Raw genomic sequence first — 19,710 nt, 5'->3', positions numbered from 1 at the left:
TATAAATAAACGGAGGCATTTTAATTAAAGCGGAAGACTTTAAACTTATATAACTGAAATAAAAATTTGCGGAAGTTGAAACACATTTCTACCCAGAGTCTGGTGTCACTAGCTCACGGAATGCTATAGAGTACTAAAAACAAGTCTGAAATGATATTACATAATGTTTGTCTCGAAACAAAGAAAACAAACTAAAACATAGAAGGGACTTCGGCCTGCGAACGCCAGCTAGGCTACCTCGTGAGTCCCTGGACTGAAGACAGCTCCCGGGCAATCCTACTGCTGCAGTCCAAAAGCTGCTCCTGGATCTGTGCAAAAAGATGCACAGAGTGTAGCATCAGCACAACCGACCCCATGTGCTGGTAAGTGCCTGGCCTAACCCCGGCGAAGTAGTGACGAGGCTAGACAGGACCTACCAAAAACAACCTGTGCAGATATATATATACAAAGGCAACGAAAATAACAACAGAAAGCATCAAATAAAACTGGGAAGGGGCATGCTCGGGGGAACACAGTGAAAACAGATCAACGGATATAACAACGAAACTACATCAATACTATGACTCATATAAGTGGTCGGCGTGCCACACGATCCCATAGTATATATTTATAAGTGGTCAGCGCGCCACACGATCCCATTTCATATTTCATAAGTGGACGGCGCGCCACACGATCCCATTTCATAATTCATAAGTGGACGGCGTGCCACACGATCTCATTTCATAATTCATAAGTGGACGGCGTGCCACACGATCCCATTTCATAATTCATAAGTGGACAGCGTGCCACACGATCCCATTTCATAATTCATAAGTGGACGGCGTGCCACACGATCCCATTTCATAATGAATAATACATATAATCTTTCTAGAGGAGGCCCCATTAGGGGAATTCAACAACATAACGATTTAACCCGGCAAGGGTACAACTAACAGCCCAAATATCCCGGCAAGGGAGAATACATATAATGCTTAAATCCCGGCAAGGGAGCAACAACAATAATAGACTACACGTCACAACACTTCCTCTTTTAATCACTTCTTTCTCAATTATCAATTTCCAGTTCGAGCCAACGCTCCAATAATATACCAATCACAATTCTTCCTCGACCATTCATATTATATGAAACTTATCAATTAAACAAGGAAGATGTATCACAAAAATCCGAGTCAAACACAATTAAGACTCACGGTCATGCTAGACTCCGGTGCATAGATAACCGTCACCATGCCTATACACCGTACTCCACATTTAGAAGTTAGCAAATAACATCCTAGTCCTATTCCCTCAAGCCAAAGTTAGAACAAACACTTACCTCGGTCCGAGAATAGCAATCAACTCTCTAATACCGCCTTTCCTCTACAATCCGACTCCGAAACAATGGTATCTAGGCATAATTAATTCAATAATATCAATAAAGGCTCAAAAATATAATCCCATAGCCTAGAAATGAATTTCCTAGCATTCTTCCAAAAATACCAAAATTCGACACCGGGCCCACATGGTCCAAACACGAGGCTCGGACCAAAACCTAGTCACCCATAACCCCACGAGTTCAAATATGCAATTTGTTTTAAGATTCGACCCCAAATTTCGGTTGGATCACCCAAAATTCTCAAAACCCTAACTCTACCCAAAACCCCTAATTTCTACTTTGATTTCATGATTTAGGGCTAGGAAATTAGTGATTAGTTGAAGAAATTAAGAGGGAATGAGGTTAGGAACACTTACCTATGAAGTTATGGAGGAAGAGGTTCTTCAAACTTGTCTATGGAGGGTGAAGGAGAAGAGCTCGTGTGAAAATAATGAAGAAATCCCGTGTTAAGTGTTCTGTTTTTAAGAAAATTCACTGAAGGGTTTTACTCTATGCGTTCGTGACACAGGGGTCGCGTTCGCGGAGAAGGCTGGTTGTTACTCTATGCGTTCGCGAAGGGTAGTATGCGAATGCGAAGAAGGAAAACTGGGGTCCAAGGAGTTTGGCCTACGCGAACGCGTTGGCCTGTATGCGAACGCGATGGGAAGGGGCTAGAGACCTACGCGAACGCGGTCCAGCCATCGCGAACGCGAAGAAGGAAGGAGGGCTGGGCCCTCAGAACTCGATAACTCTACGCGATAGCGGTGAAGGGATGCGAACGCGAGGGAGAGAGGAACCTGAAGCTTCGCGAATGCGAACGCGATGGAATTTACTGTGCACCTGCTGCAGATTTTTCTGCAATTTCACTAAGTTCAAAACCACCCCGAACACCTCCGAAAACACTCCCGAGCCCTCGGGGCTCCTAACCAATCACACACACTAACTCAACAACATCGTACGAACTTAACCGTGCGATCAAATCGCCAAAATAACATCATAAACGAGGAATCAAACCTCAAAAATCATCACTTTTTCTTCAAACTTCATAAACTTTCATTTTTTGATATTTAGGTCCGAAACACGTCAAATGACGTCCGATTTCAACCAAATTTCACTGGAAGCGCTTAAACCACATATAAGACCTGTACCGGGCGCCAGAACAAAAATACGGGCCCGATACCAACGCTTTCTAATCCATTTTCATTTTAAATTTCCATATAAATTTCAGAAAAATAATTTCACAGAAAAATTTATTTCTCGGGTTCTCGACCTCGGAATTCGACTCCGGGCATATGCCCGAGTCTCATATTTTTCTACGGACCCTCCGGGACCGTCAAATCACGGGTCCGGGTCCGGGTCCGTTTACCCAAAATGTTGACCAAAGTCAACTTTAATCATAATAATATCAAAATTCATAAATTTTTTACACAGAATTCATATTTAAGCTTTCCGGCTACGCGCTCGGACTGCGCACGCAAATCGAGGCAAGTAAAAATGAGGTTTTTAAGGCCTCGGAAGCACGGAATGAAAGAGAAAACAGGTGATGACCCTTTGGGTCGTCACATTCTCCACCTCTAAAACAATCGCGTCCTCGAACGGACAAAAGAAAGAAGTACCTGAGTCGGGAAATAGATGAGGATAACGGCTCTGCATATCAGACTCGGACTCCCAGGTCGATGCCTCAGGAGGCTGACCTCTCCACTAGACACGCACTGAAGGAAAACTCTTCGACCTCAACTGTCGAACCTGTCGGTCTAGAATAGCTACCGGCTCCTCCTCATAAGACAGATCCTTGTCCAACTGGACAGTGCTGAAATCTAATACGTGGGCTGGATCGCCGTGATATCTCCGAAGCATGGACACATGAAACACTGGATGCACGGCTGACAAGCTGGGCGGCAAGGCAAGTCTGTAAGCCACCTCTCCCACACGATCGAGAATCTCAAATGGGCCAATGAACCTAGGTCTAAGCTTGCCCTTCTTCCCAAATCTCATCACGCCCTTCATAGGCGACACTCGGAGCAAGACCCGCTCACCAACCATGAAAGCTACATCTCGAACCTTACGATCCGCATAACTCTTTNTCCGACTCCGAAACAATGATATATAGGTATAATTAATTCAATAATACCAATAACGACTCAATGGTAACATCCCATAGCCTAGATATGAATTTCCTAGCATTCTTCCAAAAATACCAAAATTCGACACCGGGCCCACATGGTCCAAACACGAGGCTCGGACCAAAACCCAATCACCCATAACCCCACGAGTTCAAATATGCAATTTGTTCTAAGATTCGACCCGAAATTGAGGTTGGATCACCCAAAATTCTCAAAACCCTAACTCTACCCAAAACCCCTAATTTCTACTTTGATTTCATGATTTAGGGCTAGGAAATTAGTGATTAGTTGAAGAAATTAAGAGGGAATGAAGTTAGGAACACTTACCTATGGAGTTATGGAGGAAGAGGTTCTTCAAACTTGTCTATGGAGGGTGAAGGAGAAGAGCTCGTGTGAAAATAATGAAGAAATCCCGTGTTAAGTGTTCTGTTTTTAAGAAAAATTCACTGAAGGGTTTTACTCTATGCGTTCGCGACACAGGGGTCGCGTTCGCGGAGAAGGCTGGCTGTTACTCTATGCGTTCGCGAAGGGTAGTATGCGAACGCGAAGAAGGAAAACTGGGGTCCAAGGAGTTTGGCCTACGCGAACGCGTTGGCCTGTATGCGAACGCGATGGGAAGGGGCTGGAGACCTACGCGAACGCGGTCCAGCCATCGCGAACGCGAAGAAGGAAGGAGGGTTGGGCCCTCAGAACTCGATAACTCTACGCGATCGCGGTGAAAGGGATGCGAACGCGAAGGAGAGAGGAACCTAAAGCTTCGCAAACGCGAAGGAGATATCGCGAATGCGATGAAGGAATTTACTGTGCACCTGCTGCAGATTTTTCTGCAATTTCACTAAGTTCAAAACCACCCCGAACACCTCCGAAAATACTCCCGAGCCCTCGGGGCTCCTAACCAATCACACACACTAACTCAACAACATCCTACGAACTTAACCGTGCGATCAAATCGCCAAAATAACATCATAAACGAGGAATCAAACCTCAAAAATCATCACTTTTTCTTCAAACTTCATACACTTTCATTTTTTGATATTTAGGTCCGAAACACGTCAAATGACGTCCGATTTCAACCAAATTTCAGAGGAAGCGCTTAAACAATATATAAGACCTGTACCGGGCGCCGGAACCAAAATACGGGCCCGATACCAACGCTTTCTAATCCATTTTCATTTCAAATTTCCTTATAAATTTCAGAAAAACAATTTCACAGAAAAATTCATTTCTCGGGCTCTCGACCTCGGAATTCGACTCCGGGTATATGCCCGAGTCTCATATTTTTCTACGGACCCTCCGGGACCGTCAAATCACGGGTCCGGGTCCGTTTACCCAAAATATTGACCAAAGTCAACTTTAATCATAATAATATCAAAATTCATAAATTTTTTACACAGAATTCATATTTAAGCTTTCCGGCTACGCGCCCCGACTGCGCACGCAAATCGAGGCAAGTAAAAATGAGGTTTTCAAGGCCTCGGAAGCACGGAATGAAAGAGAAAACAGGTGATGACCCTTTGGATCGTCATAGTTGTTGAAGAAGCACCAATTTAAAGGATCAAACGGAAACTAGAGAAAAAACTTCTTCGGATCTCACAAGGCAAACATGAACAATCAATGCAAAATCTAAGAAAAATTTAGAATGTGTAACACAATTGTGTGAAAGAAATCGCCGGCCAGAGGAGGGGGTTAGGGGTGACACAACAAGGAAGGGGGGAAGTGGTCGCCGGCCGGATCTGTCGTTGGCGGAAAACATCCCCTGCTAGGGTTTCTAAAAGTAGGGGAGAAAAAAACGAGGGAAAAAGAGAAGAAAGAGGAAAGAGAAAGGAGGTGAGAGGGAGAGTGAAAAATAATACACAGCGTATTTAATGGCTTAAAGGTAGGAAGTGGCCAAAAAAAGATATTTTGCTATAAAAATTAAAAGGTAGCTATATGAGATAATTTTTAAAAGGGTATTTATTTATAATAAATAAGGTATCAACCTTTGCTACCGGAGCTAAAATTTCCTTATGAAAAATGTTCAACTACAAATCATACTCAAGGCACAAGCCCAGTAACCATCAGTATTAGTGGTACTGGCCCTCACTATTTCATCTGCTCCATTGGCAAACACTGTAGCCTCGGACAGAAAATGAACGTCACTGTAGCCTCGGACCGTCGGCTGCCGCCTCAGTTTTAACCACCACTGCGTTGTCTACATTGTTGTTGATCTTGGCTGTTGCCATCACTTTCATATATAAATGAAATCTTAATTCTATGTAATAATCTCAAAAGTTTTTTTTAATGTTTTCGTTGCTCTAATTGTGATTAGTATGTTAATCTTTGATTTCATTGTACCAAATAATAGTGACAATTTGTAATGAATGAAAAACTTTATTCGAAAGACCAATGCAAGAGTGGAGGTAACGATTATTAAATAGAAGAGAGACCTTATTATTAGAAGCAGGGGCGGACCTAGCTGGCAGGAAGAAGGTTTAACTCGCTGAAAAATTATGCGTGTAATTTTTCTGGTTATATATCAGCTATTGAATTTTCGTGACATTAGGTAAAATTCAAGCAAAGTGAAGGAAGTTTAAAAATTGCTTTATGACATATTTCCACATTTCCAGATGCTAAGAAAATATAGCCACAAACAAACTTTTTTCTTTTTCAAACACTTAAAGTGATGAAATCAAATGACTAAATCGATATAACATGAGAAATGACTCGCAAATATCCCATCGGTTGCATACTTGCATTTAAGCTGAAGTTGTAAGCCTGATGCCTTTTCATGTCAGGGTATGTTATTCAAATTTTTATTTATAAAAAAATAAGAAGTATAATATAAAAAATATTATAATATAAATAAGTAAAATAACATTCGTACTAGCTTAGGTTTTTCATTTTACGATTCCAGAATCTATCAAAGTCAATTTTGTTTCTTATTATTCAAATGTGTCTCAATCTCAAATTAGTAATCAACTATATGAAACTTATATATCTACATACATTGTCTTCAAACTTGTTTTTTTTTTTCCAACACTAAATAATTTTTACTTGAGGTAAATAAAGGATATTGAAAATAAAAATAAAGGTTCTGTAGAAATCACACTTGATATTTTCAATATTAAATAATTCGTCTTTAAGTTATATGAGGGATATTCAAAATAAAATCTAAAAGCTCCCATATCTCACAGATATCTTGATATTGACGTACAATTTCTAACCAAACTAAAAAAAATTGGAACAAATATAGAACCTTATGTAAGTGGAACAACAATAACTAATTTTTAAAATCCAAACTAGTCCAAATGTAAATCCTTTGCTTCTAACGTGTTATGTTCTTAGCTAAATCTATATCTGTTCCAAAAGATTGTACGTCAATTCTTGGTCTTTAAGCCTCTAAAATTCTTAACTAATCATATTTGAAGGATTGAAATACCCCCAAGAATAATTTAGGCACAAGCAAAAAGATTTAGCAAAAGCTATATAGAAGAAATTTATTAAACTAGGGAGAGAACTCGGTAGGAGGATTTTTCACAATTCACAAACTCTTGAATCTCTCTACATCATAGCTACCTCTTCACTATAGAAAATATGTAGTAGCACCCCTATTTATAATACTACAATCCAAATTTGACTAGAATCTAGAAAACCTATTCCTACATAATTTTGGTTGTGAATCCCAATTAGACATAAATTAAATAAACTAGTAAATACCAAATCCTAGACAACTTAGGAATACTAATTAATCTTGGTTTAATTTACAACAGCCTCCCTTAAACCAAGATCTTCAAACTTGAGCATGCCATGAGTAATATCAAGCCTCGTAGAAGTCAAGTACCTTAGATTCTCCACCAATTTCCTAAATATGTAGCATCAACAAAATCACGAGTGCCATCTTTAGTCAACTTTAATTTATCTTGAATATTGCTCATATATGATTTGTCTTAACTCATGGTAAATCCCTTCAAAATATCATCAATATAATTTTCCTTTACTTTGAAATCATCTACTTCTCCAGTTGCCTTGTAGTTGGACGTGTACACCCATTCAACTCCAATTGAACATTCTGTATGTTGTAGAGCAATGCACCAATAGATATATCGTCTTGCTCCTTGAAACATGTAATCTCGAACAATGGGACAAAATTTATTTCATCTTCAATATCTATAATCATGTGTTGTAGTTCTGGATCCCAAGCTATTTTTGCCTCAATCTTGTGCAGATCATCAGAGACTTTCTCTTGATGAACCATCTTGTTTTTTTCGTTAGTAGGTTCATCTTTAATACTATCAAATAACTTTTCAGATGAAACACCAACCTCTTTTGGACGAACGTCCCTTGCAACCAAATCTTCCTTTTTAACAACTTCTCTTCTTTTCTCCTCTGTTTCTGAATTTTGGCCATCTTGATTTATTTTCGTCATCTTTGATGTGTCTTTTTTTTCTTTTGGTTGATCTTTCTTTTCTTGTGATATCTCCTCCAACGTCTCATCTTTCTGTTGATTCAATGATCTCTCATATGTCACCAATTCACCTTCTAAATCATCAAGTCCGAGAGTGCTAAGATCTTTGGTAGCCTCAAGAATAACTGTCTTGTTGCTAAACTTTAAACTTAGAGACTGCAATATTTTTTCAACAATTTTAACTTCTTCCAATACTTCTCCATTGACCCTTAGACCATTGACTATTTCTTCAACTCTCGTAAAAAATTCTTTGACAGACTCTGTTGGTCTCATACGAGCCAACTCAAATTGACTCCTAAACTCTTGTAGTTTCTCCTTCTCTATGTCAGCAGCTTTTCGATACGACTTCACCAAGATTGTCCAAGCCTCCTTTGATGACTTTGCATGCAAATATTTCTTAGATACATGCAATTCGACCTTAACTGCGAGATAGTAGCGTGCCTTAAAATCTAAATGTCTCTTCTTCTCCAATTGCGTAACTGCATCACCCGTTAACGTTGTACCTTCTGGGGGTTCCTCAAATCCTTCATCAATGATGGACCATACTCCAATAGCCTTAAAAAAGTTCTTCATCTGTTGATACCAAGTTTCAAACTTACTTTTGCCATCAAACACAAAAACGAGACAATTAGGTAATAGAGTATCCATATTTTTTTTGGATCTCCTACCAGCTCTGACAGGATCTCACACGGGCTCTGATACCAATTTGAAGGATTGAAATACCCCCAAGAACAATTTAGGCACAAGCAAAAAGATTTAGCAAAAGCTATATATAAGAAATTTATTAAACTAGGGAGCGAACTTGGTGGGAGGCTTTTTCACAATTCATAAACTCTTGAATCTCTCTACATCATAGCTACCTCTCCACTATAGAAAATATGTAGTAGCACCCCTATTTATAATACTACAATCCAAATTTGACTAGAATCTAGAAAACCTATTCCTACGTAATTTTGATTGTGAATCCTAATTAGACATAAATTAAATAAACTAGTAAATACCAAATCCTAGACAACTTAGGAATACTAATTAATCTTGGTTTAACTTCCAACAATATTTATAAACCTCTATTGATAGTGCCACTAAAACAAACAGGACGAAAAGTATTTCTTTATCAAAGAAATAAACGCGACATAACCTAATTCTTTTTTTTTTTTTTTTGCTAAAGACATAATCTAAGTTAACCTAAGAAGCCTAGTATTTAAGTGAAAAGGGTAGAAGAATGGATCCATTATTCGCCGAGGCCATCACAAAAGTCTAAGGGCCCGTTTTGTTAGGATCGAAATAACATGGTGCACGCGGAAACTAACAATACAAAGCTTGGTGGACGATAAATCAGACGACAAAAGCATAATAATTTATAATGATTTGGTCAATTGATCTACATATGATAAAACTAATATAAAAGAAGAAAAACTATCGAGAGAAAAATCTCCCCCTAAACAAAACTCTTTAATGACTACATTGTGGATATTTTTTTTTGTCTTGTGAGAAGCAGAGATCCTTAATTTGTAGATGTGCAAAACTTGTCTTCCAAGAAAAGGATAAGACATATTAAGGAGATTTAATCCTTTTAGGAGTCTTTTCCATTCCTTCAAGAAAGAGAGTACAAATAGATTAGAAATTCAGGGCAAATCCTAACACGTTTTGCCATTAAAAATAATTACTTTTTCCAGAAAAAATTTCACTTTTTCCGGAATCAATGCTTGGTCATAAAATTTTTAAATTTCACTTAAGGTTAAATTTTGAAATTTTTCAAAAATTAGAAAAACTCCAAATAACTGTTTTTCAAAAATTTCACTTTAAATCACGCACACAAATTCAATAAAACAGCTCTAAAGTGTATTTCATGTCCAAACACAACTCCAATTTTCAAATATCATTTTCACTTTTAAAAAAAAAATTAACTTTTTCCCGGAACTTCATAATTCTTATGTGCAAACGCCCACTAAGCTTACCTGTAAGTCTCCACTTCAATAATGCAATCCGACATGTCTAGTCCAAAAAAATAGGTACAATTGAGCAGTATTTCTGAATTGCAGGGCAAATTACTATGCCTACAATAAGGGAAAAACTTTATTTCTTTTTCCATAGAAAGCTCTAGTACATACATTTATATTTAAAGGTAATCAAGAAGCTAAACCAGAGGTATTCATTTATTCAGTGGTGAAAATAAGGCACATTAATTGCAATGTGAAAAAAAAAACATAAAAAGGAGTATACAGTTGCTGGTGTTTGCTACACATCATTAGAGCTTTAGCATCAAAAAGGCAAAAATTCTTGGATTTATTTGCCAGTTCTGATTGTACAAAACTTACCACCATTTCTTTTTCATATAACAGCAGCAGATGCCTTTTCTCTCATCAAACCATGTCCAAAGAATAGCTACCAAAAGCTTCAATTTTTCAGTTCAAACAGAAAGGCCTTTTAGGAATGCAGACAGCAATAAATCTTTGGCAATCATCACAATTTTACAGGTTTATGTACTCAATCTAGTGGACCTCTTGACTTGAAAAGGACATGACATTCATGTAGACTTGTAAATCATTATGAGTTGCATGTGATCCAATATTAATAATAAGAAGTCACCCGCTGCATAAAGCATCCCGCATTCAATCAATAAGACATCTTAAAGGCATCTAATTATGGTTAGCAAGTGATTTAATCAAGATACAAAAATCTTCAAAAGTGCATAGCAATTTTGATCTGTTTGGAAGTTCCAAATGAAGGTCCGAGAGGTTTTTTTTAACCTAAAGGTGGTGCTCAGTTTGCACATACCTCAATTATTCCAGCGAGTATCTACAACTTCCCACCAGCACAGGTATTAGGTAACTTTTCTAACAAGACTAAGGTAGATGGGCAAAAATCATACACTTCATCAACCGCTAGGCCACACCCTTGGGTACAGGACTTTTGTAGGAGTCGTAACCTTCATTGTATTCAATATCCGCGCTTTAAACAATATATTATAGGAGTGATATCACAAATTACTTACCAAAAGGAGCCACTTAACTCAAAAGAAATGACTTCCCCATTCTTTTCTTCTATTTTGACAAGTCAACTTTACACTCTATGCAAAGTCTTTTGTATCTTTCACAGTCATATTTCTCCAAGCCTATAACAGGATTAGGGTGAAAGCATTCAAGGTTATGGATCAACATCTGTCATGACGACTCAAAGATAAAAGAAAGGTATTCCACGATCAAACGAGATATAATCTAAGACTACCTAAGAATTTTTCTGTTTCTTTTTAAATTTTTGATGACCAAGAAATCCCCAAGGGCAAGTGGCGCACGGCTTGAAACTCAGTGGATAATAGGTCTACCCCTCTACCCTTCATTGCATTTTTTTGCCTGAGGTAGGGTTCGAATGCATGATATGTGCCTAATCCAAACATCAAGCGTTATGCTCTTACTACTACAGTAAAGCCCCAGGGGCCTACGTTTCCACTTCAATAGAACAATCCAGCAGGAATTTCACAAATACGGGGCAAATAACCATATTAACAATTTGGGAAACATTTTACCTTTCTTTCCTTTTGCTTTATCAGTAAAACACAATTGGGGAAAGATTTTACCTTTAAGTGGCTAAAATTTAACCAGTACCAAGGCTCAAACTAAGCCCAACATTCTTGGATTTATTTGGCAGTTCTGATTGGAAAAAAAAAAAAGTTTCCACCTTTATCATATACAGCAGCAGAGGCCTTTTTTTCAGCAATGCATATCCAAGGAATAGCTGCCAAAAGCTTGCATATCCTGTTAAACAAGAATGCCTTTTTAGGAAACAGGCAGCAAAACATTACAATTCACAAGATATGCACTGATTGTAGGACCTTTTGACTTGAAATAATAAAAGACATTCATCTAGCTTTTAGATAGGGCTGCCCGGTGCACTAAGCTCCAGCTATGCGCGGGGTCCGGGGAAGGGCCGAACCACAAGGGTCTATTGTATGCAGCCTTACCCTACATATTTGCAAGAGGTTGTTTCCACGGCTCGAACTCGTGACCTCCTGGTCACATGGCAACAACTTTACCAGTTACGCAAGGCTCCCCTTCCTCTAGCTTTTAGATAAAGATTTACAAATCTATCATAAGTTTATTTCATCCAAGAAGTCATTCTTATAAGGCATCTAATCATGATCAACAAATAATTCAGGCCAAATTCTTCAAACTGCAAAGCAATTTTGATTGCCAGAAAGTTTTTCATTTTGGCGACATGGCCGAGTGGTAAGACAGAAGACTGCAAATCCTTTTTTACCCCAGTTCAAATCCTAATAAATATCCAAATTTCACATGGAAAAAAGTAACAGGATCCCCGAAAAGTAGTTAGCAGTTCGTAACCTCCACCGTGTTCACGATGCGTGTATTAAGCTATATACTACAGGATTGATTTCTTTTTATTACTTAGCAAAAACAGCAACTTAAAGAGACGTTTTCTCAACTCTATTCTTCTATCTAGACTAGTCAAGTGTATGCTTTTACACAAATTTTGTATATTTTTCATAGCAATATTCCTCCTAGCCTGTGAAAACGTTTCAGGGGAAAATAAAAGGACGAAAATATATTTTTTCGATGGTGGAGATGTCACCTTTCACTATGTGTATGCTTTTTACATCATACATAAATTTGTGCAAAGATGTCTAACAACAATCTGAATCGAGCTAATCCATGAACAAATCATATAAAGTTCACTTTAATACCACCTGTCAACTGTGGCGATCAGCAAATTTTAATGTAAACATTAAAAACAGAAATTGCATTACCATTTTGTCAATAGAAAACACATACTGCTACATTGTATTGCTGGCTATATAACTTGAAATGAAATGGAGTTGGAAATAATCCATGTAACACCAAACGGAAATGATTCCATTTTTGTATGACTAGAAGTGATTATTAAGTAAATAAAAAAACTTGCCTGGTGCCAAGAGTTCCCCGGTCCTGGATATACACCAAGTGCAGGCAAAGGTTTGGCAATGCAGTCCAGATCTCTTTCCACAAGTGCAATGCAAATACAAGGCAAAATGAAGAATACAAGATCAATTCTTAGAACAGATAGCCACCACCACCCCGAAAGACATGATAAACTTTTTTGCAGAAATTTTTTTCTGTCTTGTGTATGTGGATCAGAACAACTACGCCTCAATCCCAAACAAGTTGGGATCAGCTATATGAATTCTCTTGACCACATTTTTTTAATTCAAAAGGAGTTTACATTGATCATTGGCGTGCAAAAAGATATAATTTGAGTTTGGCATCCCAAACTTTGTATCTCACTGACCACATTACTTCATTTGAACTCATCTCATACCAATAATATGCACATACAAATAAAAAACGTATTATTTTCTAAACATAAAAAATCTCTTAAAGGCTAAACCACTACTAGAAAGCATAGACCCTACAGTAAAAATGCTAACGTCTGAAAATATCCTCAACAAATATGTATATATATAGATCTTTTTGTTCCATTTTGCTGCCCTATCTTTTGCATAGTTTGCATGGATCCCCAGAATTTGTACATTTTTCGAGACAACTTCTTTTCATGTAATTTTGGGTTTATCTCATCCTCTTTTAACATCATCACTCACCAGACTGGGAAATAAAATTGATCAACAGATGGTGAGGCCCAAAAGTAAGTGCACACGCGCTCACAGATACATACAATTACTATAGAGATAGCACAAAAGGACCCTTTCTAAAAAATAATTAGTGACTCCTCATAATTAACAGGCCATGATACTTAACCTTTACAATTTCCAAGGAACAAAGATGCCGCAGCAATATTACTTATTCAACAGGGAAAGGTGATAGCTGCAAGATAAAGGACTTGATGAAAAGGCAGCAGATTCACAAACTACTTCAATGAGCATTTAGATTATGGAAATAACATAACGGGGCTTTATATCTTTTTTTCTTGTCCCATAAGAACAGATTCTCATACATATCATTAGTAACCCCACCAACCTACTGTATTGACATTTTCGGATCCTGTTATATTCCCCCTCACTCACGATGATGCTTATATAAAGTTTGTTTTCAACACAAAGAGAATAAGTAAGTAAAATTCACATAACAGTAACAGTGGCCAATTTAGTTCAAAGCATGATTGCCCAAGCCAACATAATGGTGGATACACAAACCACAATGTTACGCATAACCTGAGATCTTGCACTTCATTTACATACAAACCAAGCAACTGTTTGAAGCTTATAGGGACAGTTAGTTTTAAAACATATCACATCTGAGAATATTGTAATTGAGCCATTCATTCCAGGTCTTGCTGTCAAAGTTCACTTGCTGCTCTTTTTGTTAGTTCTAAATTCCTTTTTACACATTATATTTATGTGGATTGTGGTATTTCAACAATGCAAACGATCAGATTCAAGCAAAAACTGGAAGATAAAATTGCAAACGAGGGGTCCTAAACTTCTCTTTTCTCAAAATTTTATAATACAACAAAATGGAGCCTGTCTACAGACTACAAACCTGGCCTTTTCATTTGACCAGAAAAACGATTCAGAGTTCGCTCATCTTGCCACAAAAATTGTCCGAGTTCCAAATTGTTATGGAAGGGCATCTTACGTTTCCTAAGTAGTGTTTCAGCATTCTGACCTTCACCCTCTAAATTTTCCGGACCTGTTTGCAACCCCGACGGACTATTGGCAGACTCAGTAAGAAAGAAAGGAAACTCTTTGTCTTTACTGGTAGAAACAACCTCGAACTCGTCTCTTTGCTGAAAACCGTCACTCAGCCTTACAGGCATCTTAGGCTTCCTAAATAGTTTTTCTGCATTGTGACCATAAACCTCCAAATTTTCACGAGCTCTGTGCAACCCTGATGGACCACTAGCAGACTCCGCGGGAAAGAAAGTGAACTCTTTCCCTTTACTGGTAGACATAAGCTTGAACCGGTCTCTTTCATGAGAATTGTCGCTTGGCCTAATGTCACCAAAGCAACCAGCTTGAACCTGTTCCAACTGCAAGCGAGAGTTCGCGGAAAGACCCAACCTTAAGGACAAATCACAATCCAATTCAGGCACCCTCCTAGTGTTGTCCCCATAATTTGCTTGACATAATTTTTCTTGAATATCATCTCTCCCACAGGGAAACAATCTCGGGAAGCAGCTGATTTCAGCAGGCTCTGCCATGGATTGGTATATAGGTTTGCCAACAATTACATTACGTTGAGGTTTTTGGAAGACCGTAGGAGAAACTTCAGGCTGAACATCAGTACCATAGTACAGCGGATATACTGAACCCACATCAGCAGAAATGTTACTTTCCGGAATAATAACGTTTTTTGCACTTGAAGAAGCACCAAGATTGTCGATGCTAGGCATTACAGGCCTGTCAAAATCTGGAGCTAATCTGGGTGAATTGACATTTGAAGGTCTCAAAAAAGTCGGTTGGTTCACAGGGCGAAATGGTAACGATGAGTTAGAGTTTTGCTCATTGGTACTTCTACTGAAAACTTTAGGAGGTACACATTGAGGTTCTTGATTTCTTGGGCTGAGGTAACTCCTCGGATTAGTGTTCCGCTGGCTCCTAGACGCTCTCTCCGCAGTACACCCCAAATTAAGAGCAGCTGAGCACCAAAGTTTCATGTTAAACAAAGCATACATAATCAGTCTGAAAACTATATGCAAAATGGCATGGTTCTTGTTGAGGAATTGAGCTAAAAACAAATGGAGCAGTAAAAATGAATAGCAAGGCAAAATAAAGTTGTGAACTTTTTGGTACCTTCAACACAAGGAGGCAAGAATTGTCCAGTCTCTGCAGTCTCATCTCTCCTAATTATAGTATCAATGGCATCATTTAACCGGTCCCAAAGTGTTTCAGGATCCATATATTCAGCCTAATATAGATGACAAAAAAGCATACAATCAAAATTCAAGAAACCTAAGTTAAACCCTTTCAAATAAAATGAAATCCAAAAGAAGAGGAAAAAACCTCAGAATTAGCTTTGGAGTACATAATTTCCTCAGCTTTGAAAACCACAATAGGGAGCTTCTGTTGCCATTCTCTGTTTTTTTTAGTAACAACACCATGCCTTTCTTGTACAACCCTGATCAAACAGATGGTGAGCCACATCAACACTTTAAGATAAATGAAATTTCAAGAAATCACAACTCCAAAATTTCTAAGTACCTGAAAATTTGTTGTATAATAGAACCTCTAATGGGTTGGTGTCTATCACTATGCCAAGCTCTTCTTACACACTCATAAGGTCTGGGTCCTGGCCTAGGCATCTTTTTTCAGCTAGAGCACTGTGAAACTAACAAAATGCAAGAAAGATGATAACTTCACAGGAAAAAAGAAGCAATTTTTCTACATGGGTATTTGGCCCAACAAGTTCTTTAACTTTTAGGTATTTGGTTTTAGGCTCAAAAACTTCCCCTAACTCCCCCACCCCCTTTCAAGATTTCTACACTTTTTTTGGGGGAGAAAAGGGGGGGAGAGATGCTTGTCCTTGTATTTTCCTTTTTTTGTTGGGGGGTTTGAGTGCAATAGTATAGTGGGGTTCCTTATTAGTAGTTGAAGCATACAAGTAATAGCTTGAATAAATATTTTTTGAAAAAAAAAAAAAAAGAGTAATAGCTTGAATATTTCATGTTTGAATTCTCACCATAACACTTTATCAGGCGTTTGGACAATAAATTAGTATTTAGAGTTATGTTAAAAAATAGTATTTAAAATTCGAAATTATTTTTGGACATACATTTAACTTGAAAATATGTTACATTTTTGTGAATTGAGAAAAAGTTTTCCTGAAATTTTCAAATTTTGATTTTTTTTTTTTTAATGATAACCCTTAATTTGAAAAGTTTTTTTGATTTCTAAAAATCTTATTTCAAAAATTCCAAAAACTTGTAAAATTTCATGGACAAACACATTTTTGAAAATATTTTTTAAAAAAAAAATTTATGGACAAATGGAGCCTAATTTATCCATTTCAAACTTTGATAAATTCGTGCATTTGATAATTGTAATCGTGTTATAAGTTATAACAAAGATTATTTGAAAAATCAATTTAAGATGTGTGCCATTTGAATCAGACATCATTATCATTTAACTTAACAACGAGTAATATAAATAGCGCTTGTCTTTGTATTTTCATTTATTTTTTTGGTTGGGTTTGGATGCAATAATAAAGTGGGTTTCTTAAGTACCATAGTAGTTGAGGCATTAAGTAATAACATGAACATTTCATGTTTAAATTTTAATGATAACCCTTAATTTATACATTTCAAACTTTGATAAACAGATTTATTTGATATTTATAGTCGCGTTATAAGTTATAACAATAGATTATTTGAAAACTTGTTTTAGATGCGCGCTAATTAAGTCAAACGCCACTATTATTTAATGTAAAGTAATGTAAATAACGCTTGTCTTTGTATTTTTCTTTTTTTTGTTGGGGTTGGATGCAATAATATGGTGGATTTTGTAAGTCTCTTAGTAGTAGCTAAGGCATACAAGTAATAACAATGAGCATTTAATGTTTAAACATTCACTATAACAATTGAAATTATTTTTTTCAACTTTGATATAAATAGGTTCGGCTAATATTTATTTATAAGCTATAATTGAGATTATTTAAAAAAAAATATTTTAAATGCGTGTAAGTTGAGTCGTCACTATTATTTAACGAAAAGTAATATAAATGGCTTATTATTAGCCCATGTAGAGAATGATATGTCATAACGTGTCCCCTCGAAATTGCACAAAGGAGCCCCCACAAAGCTCTCCCAAAATGCAAAAAACCCCCACCCTCTCAACTGTCTCTACAAAATAGCTCATCTTTGGCTGCAATTTTGGGACCACGAAAGAAGAACTTACTTAATGGGATTTTGCCCCTTTTTATAGGTATTTTTTTATATGGTGTTCGCATGGGCGAAGCCACACTTTGGTTGGTGGTTTGTTCACCCTTTGTCGGAAAATTACACTGCGTATATAGGTAAAATATTAGATTTTAGAGGTACATAACATATATTGAACACCTTTTGTCGGATTTTTTTCTATTTATTTCAAGTTTGAACACCATTAAGGAAATTCTTGGCTTCGCCACTGGATGTTCGATATTTATATTGGAATCTGATAAAATTCGAATTCACATCGAAAAGTCCTGTATTAGTGGATATAACGCTCTTTAGTAAAGATTACTTTATATCTCTGATTAAGAATAAATAAGTATTTTCCGCTCCACCATAAATTCATGTTGGTCCTTGGTGGGGTTTTGCCCAACTTTCCTACTCCTCATGTTATTGCTCTTTTTTGTGGGGTTTTAAATATATATATATATATATATATATATATATATATATATATATTAGTAGCTATCAAAGAATTTAACAGACTCAAATTGGGTAGACAAATTATTTAAGGACTAGGTTGTCGTGTTCTTATATCTTTTGCAAGGATGGGGTTTCTTGGTTTTGCCAAATATCTTTTTCTTTTTCTTTTTCTTTCTTTTTTCTTTGTTAAACATTTCTTTTAGGGCCATCCCTGACTTTGAAAAAGTGACCTAGGTGTTTATTTTCACGAAATTATGTAACAGGTGAATTGTCTTTCATATCAACGTAAACCCCATTCCCCGTATAAACGTTATTTGGTGTAAACATAAGTAGAGACGAATTTAGAAGTTTAAATCAGTGGTACGTAGAGTAACAGTACACTATTATACTTTTGTGACAATAGGTGTGAATTTAGTATAAGTATATATTTTGCTTTAAATTTTCAATTGTATGCAGCTTGAGCTATAGTACGTTCACTAGTCACTACATATGTGAGACTTTTACATTAGAAATTCACAAACATAGGTCTTTTAAATCTACAACAATCAATACAAGAAAGACGGCAAGGAAAAAAAAAAAGAAAGGGGGTTGGGTTGGGGGGGGGGGGGGGGGGGGCAACAATTTACATGCTTATCATTTTTTAGCATTTTGAAGTTACCACTTCGGAATCACGGACCGACCATAAAATCATGTTAGATTAGTGAAACGCGTTAGCTTCGGAATCACGGACCGACCATAAAATCATGTTAGATTAGTGAAACGCGTTAGATGGAACATAAAAAGTACTTTCTCGTATGTTATTACTTATTTATGTCATTATGTGAAAACTTTTGTCACCTATGTATATAAATTATATGCCCTATATGTATATATATTATACATATTAGGAATTGGTACATAGTTTGACTTTCTTAGAATATACAGTCCAGTATAGTCACTAAGAAAATGGCAGCCCGATACGTAAATTATTTTGCGTTCACGCTCGAAAAAGGGCTCTCATTCCCCCTACTAATCCAAACTTACATGGATTAAATTAACATGAAAAAGGAGGGGTAGTAATAATAATAATAATAATAATAATAATAATAATAATAATAATAATAATAATAATAATAATAATAATAATAATAATAATAATAATAATAATAATTTCTATGCAAAGGACAAAGGATAATTTTCAAAAGAACTACTCATAAGTGGACCCAAAAATTGAGGGGAAAGAATTACTTTATACATGTCATTTTCATGGAAAAATTACAAAGTAAATAGACACTTGTTACGTTGCAATCAAAGTCTCAAAGAGGAAAAAAGGGCATGTTGTATGTTTTCAGAGGTCGTTTGGTAGCTGGTTAGAAGAAAGGTTATTCATGTATAAGGGGTAACATAACTTATACCATGTTTGGTAGGCAATAGTTATTTTGTATAAAATTCTGCATAACTAATACCATGTTTGGTTGACATTTTTCAATTATGCATAAATAATACATGTATAA

General features: G+C 36.7%; 1 protein-coding gene across 1 annotated transcript; it reads right to left on the bottom strand.

Annotated features, from left to right (window-relative positions):
• Positions 14,192-16,429, bottom strand: LOC109234389. Its single transcript, XM_019400367.1, has 4 exons — positions 16,071-16,429; positions 15,873-15,987; positions 15,663-15,777; positions 14,192-15,507 (listed from the first exon to the last, which is right to left on the bottom strand). The coding sequence occupies exons 1-4, from the start codon at positions 16,169-16,171 to the stop codon at positions 14,402-14,404; spliced, it is 1,437 nt and encodes a 478-aa protein (XP_019255912.1). The 5' UTR covers positions 16,172-16,429; the 3' UTR covers positions 14,192-14,401.

This window comes from Nicotiana attenuata, chromosome 11, assembly GCF_001879085.1.
Source record: "Nicotiana attenuata strain UT chromosome 11, NIATTr2, whole genome shotgun sequence".
NCBI classification, from domain to species: domain Eukaryota; kingdom Viridiplantae; phylum Streptophyta; class Magnoliopsida; order Solanales; family Solanaceae; genus Nicotiana; species Nicotiana attenuata.
Note: the sequence above shows the minus strand (reverse complement) of the source record. Positions and strands in the feature narration are given on the sequence as shown.

Excerpts from the sequence above, each read along its gene's own strand:
- LOC109234389 (XM_019400367.1), bottom strand. The coding sequence starts at position 16,171 with ATGCCTAGGCCAGGACCCAGACCTTATGAGTGTGTAAGAAGAGCTTGG. Across the intron at positions 15,988-16,070 it reads ATTATACAACAAATTTTCAG|GGTTGTACAAGAAAGGCATG; the intron begins GTACTTAGAAAT and ends CTGTTTGATCAG. Across the intron at positions 15,508-15,662 it reads CTTGCCTCCTTGTGTTGAAG|CTGCTCTTAATTTGGGGTGT; the intron begins GTACCAAAAAGT and ends TTTGGTGCTCAG.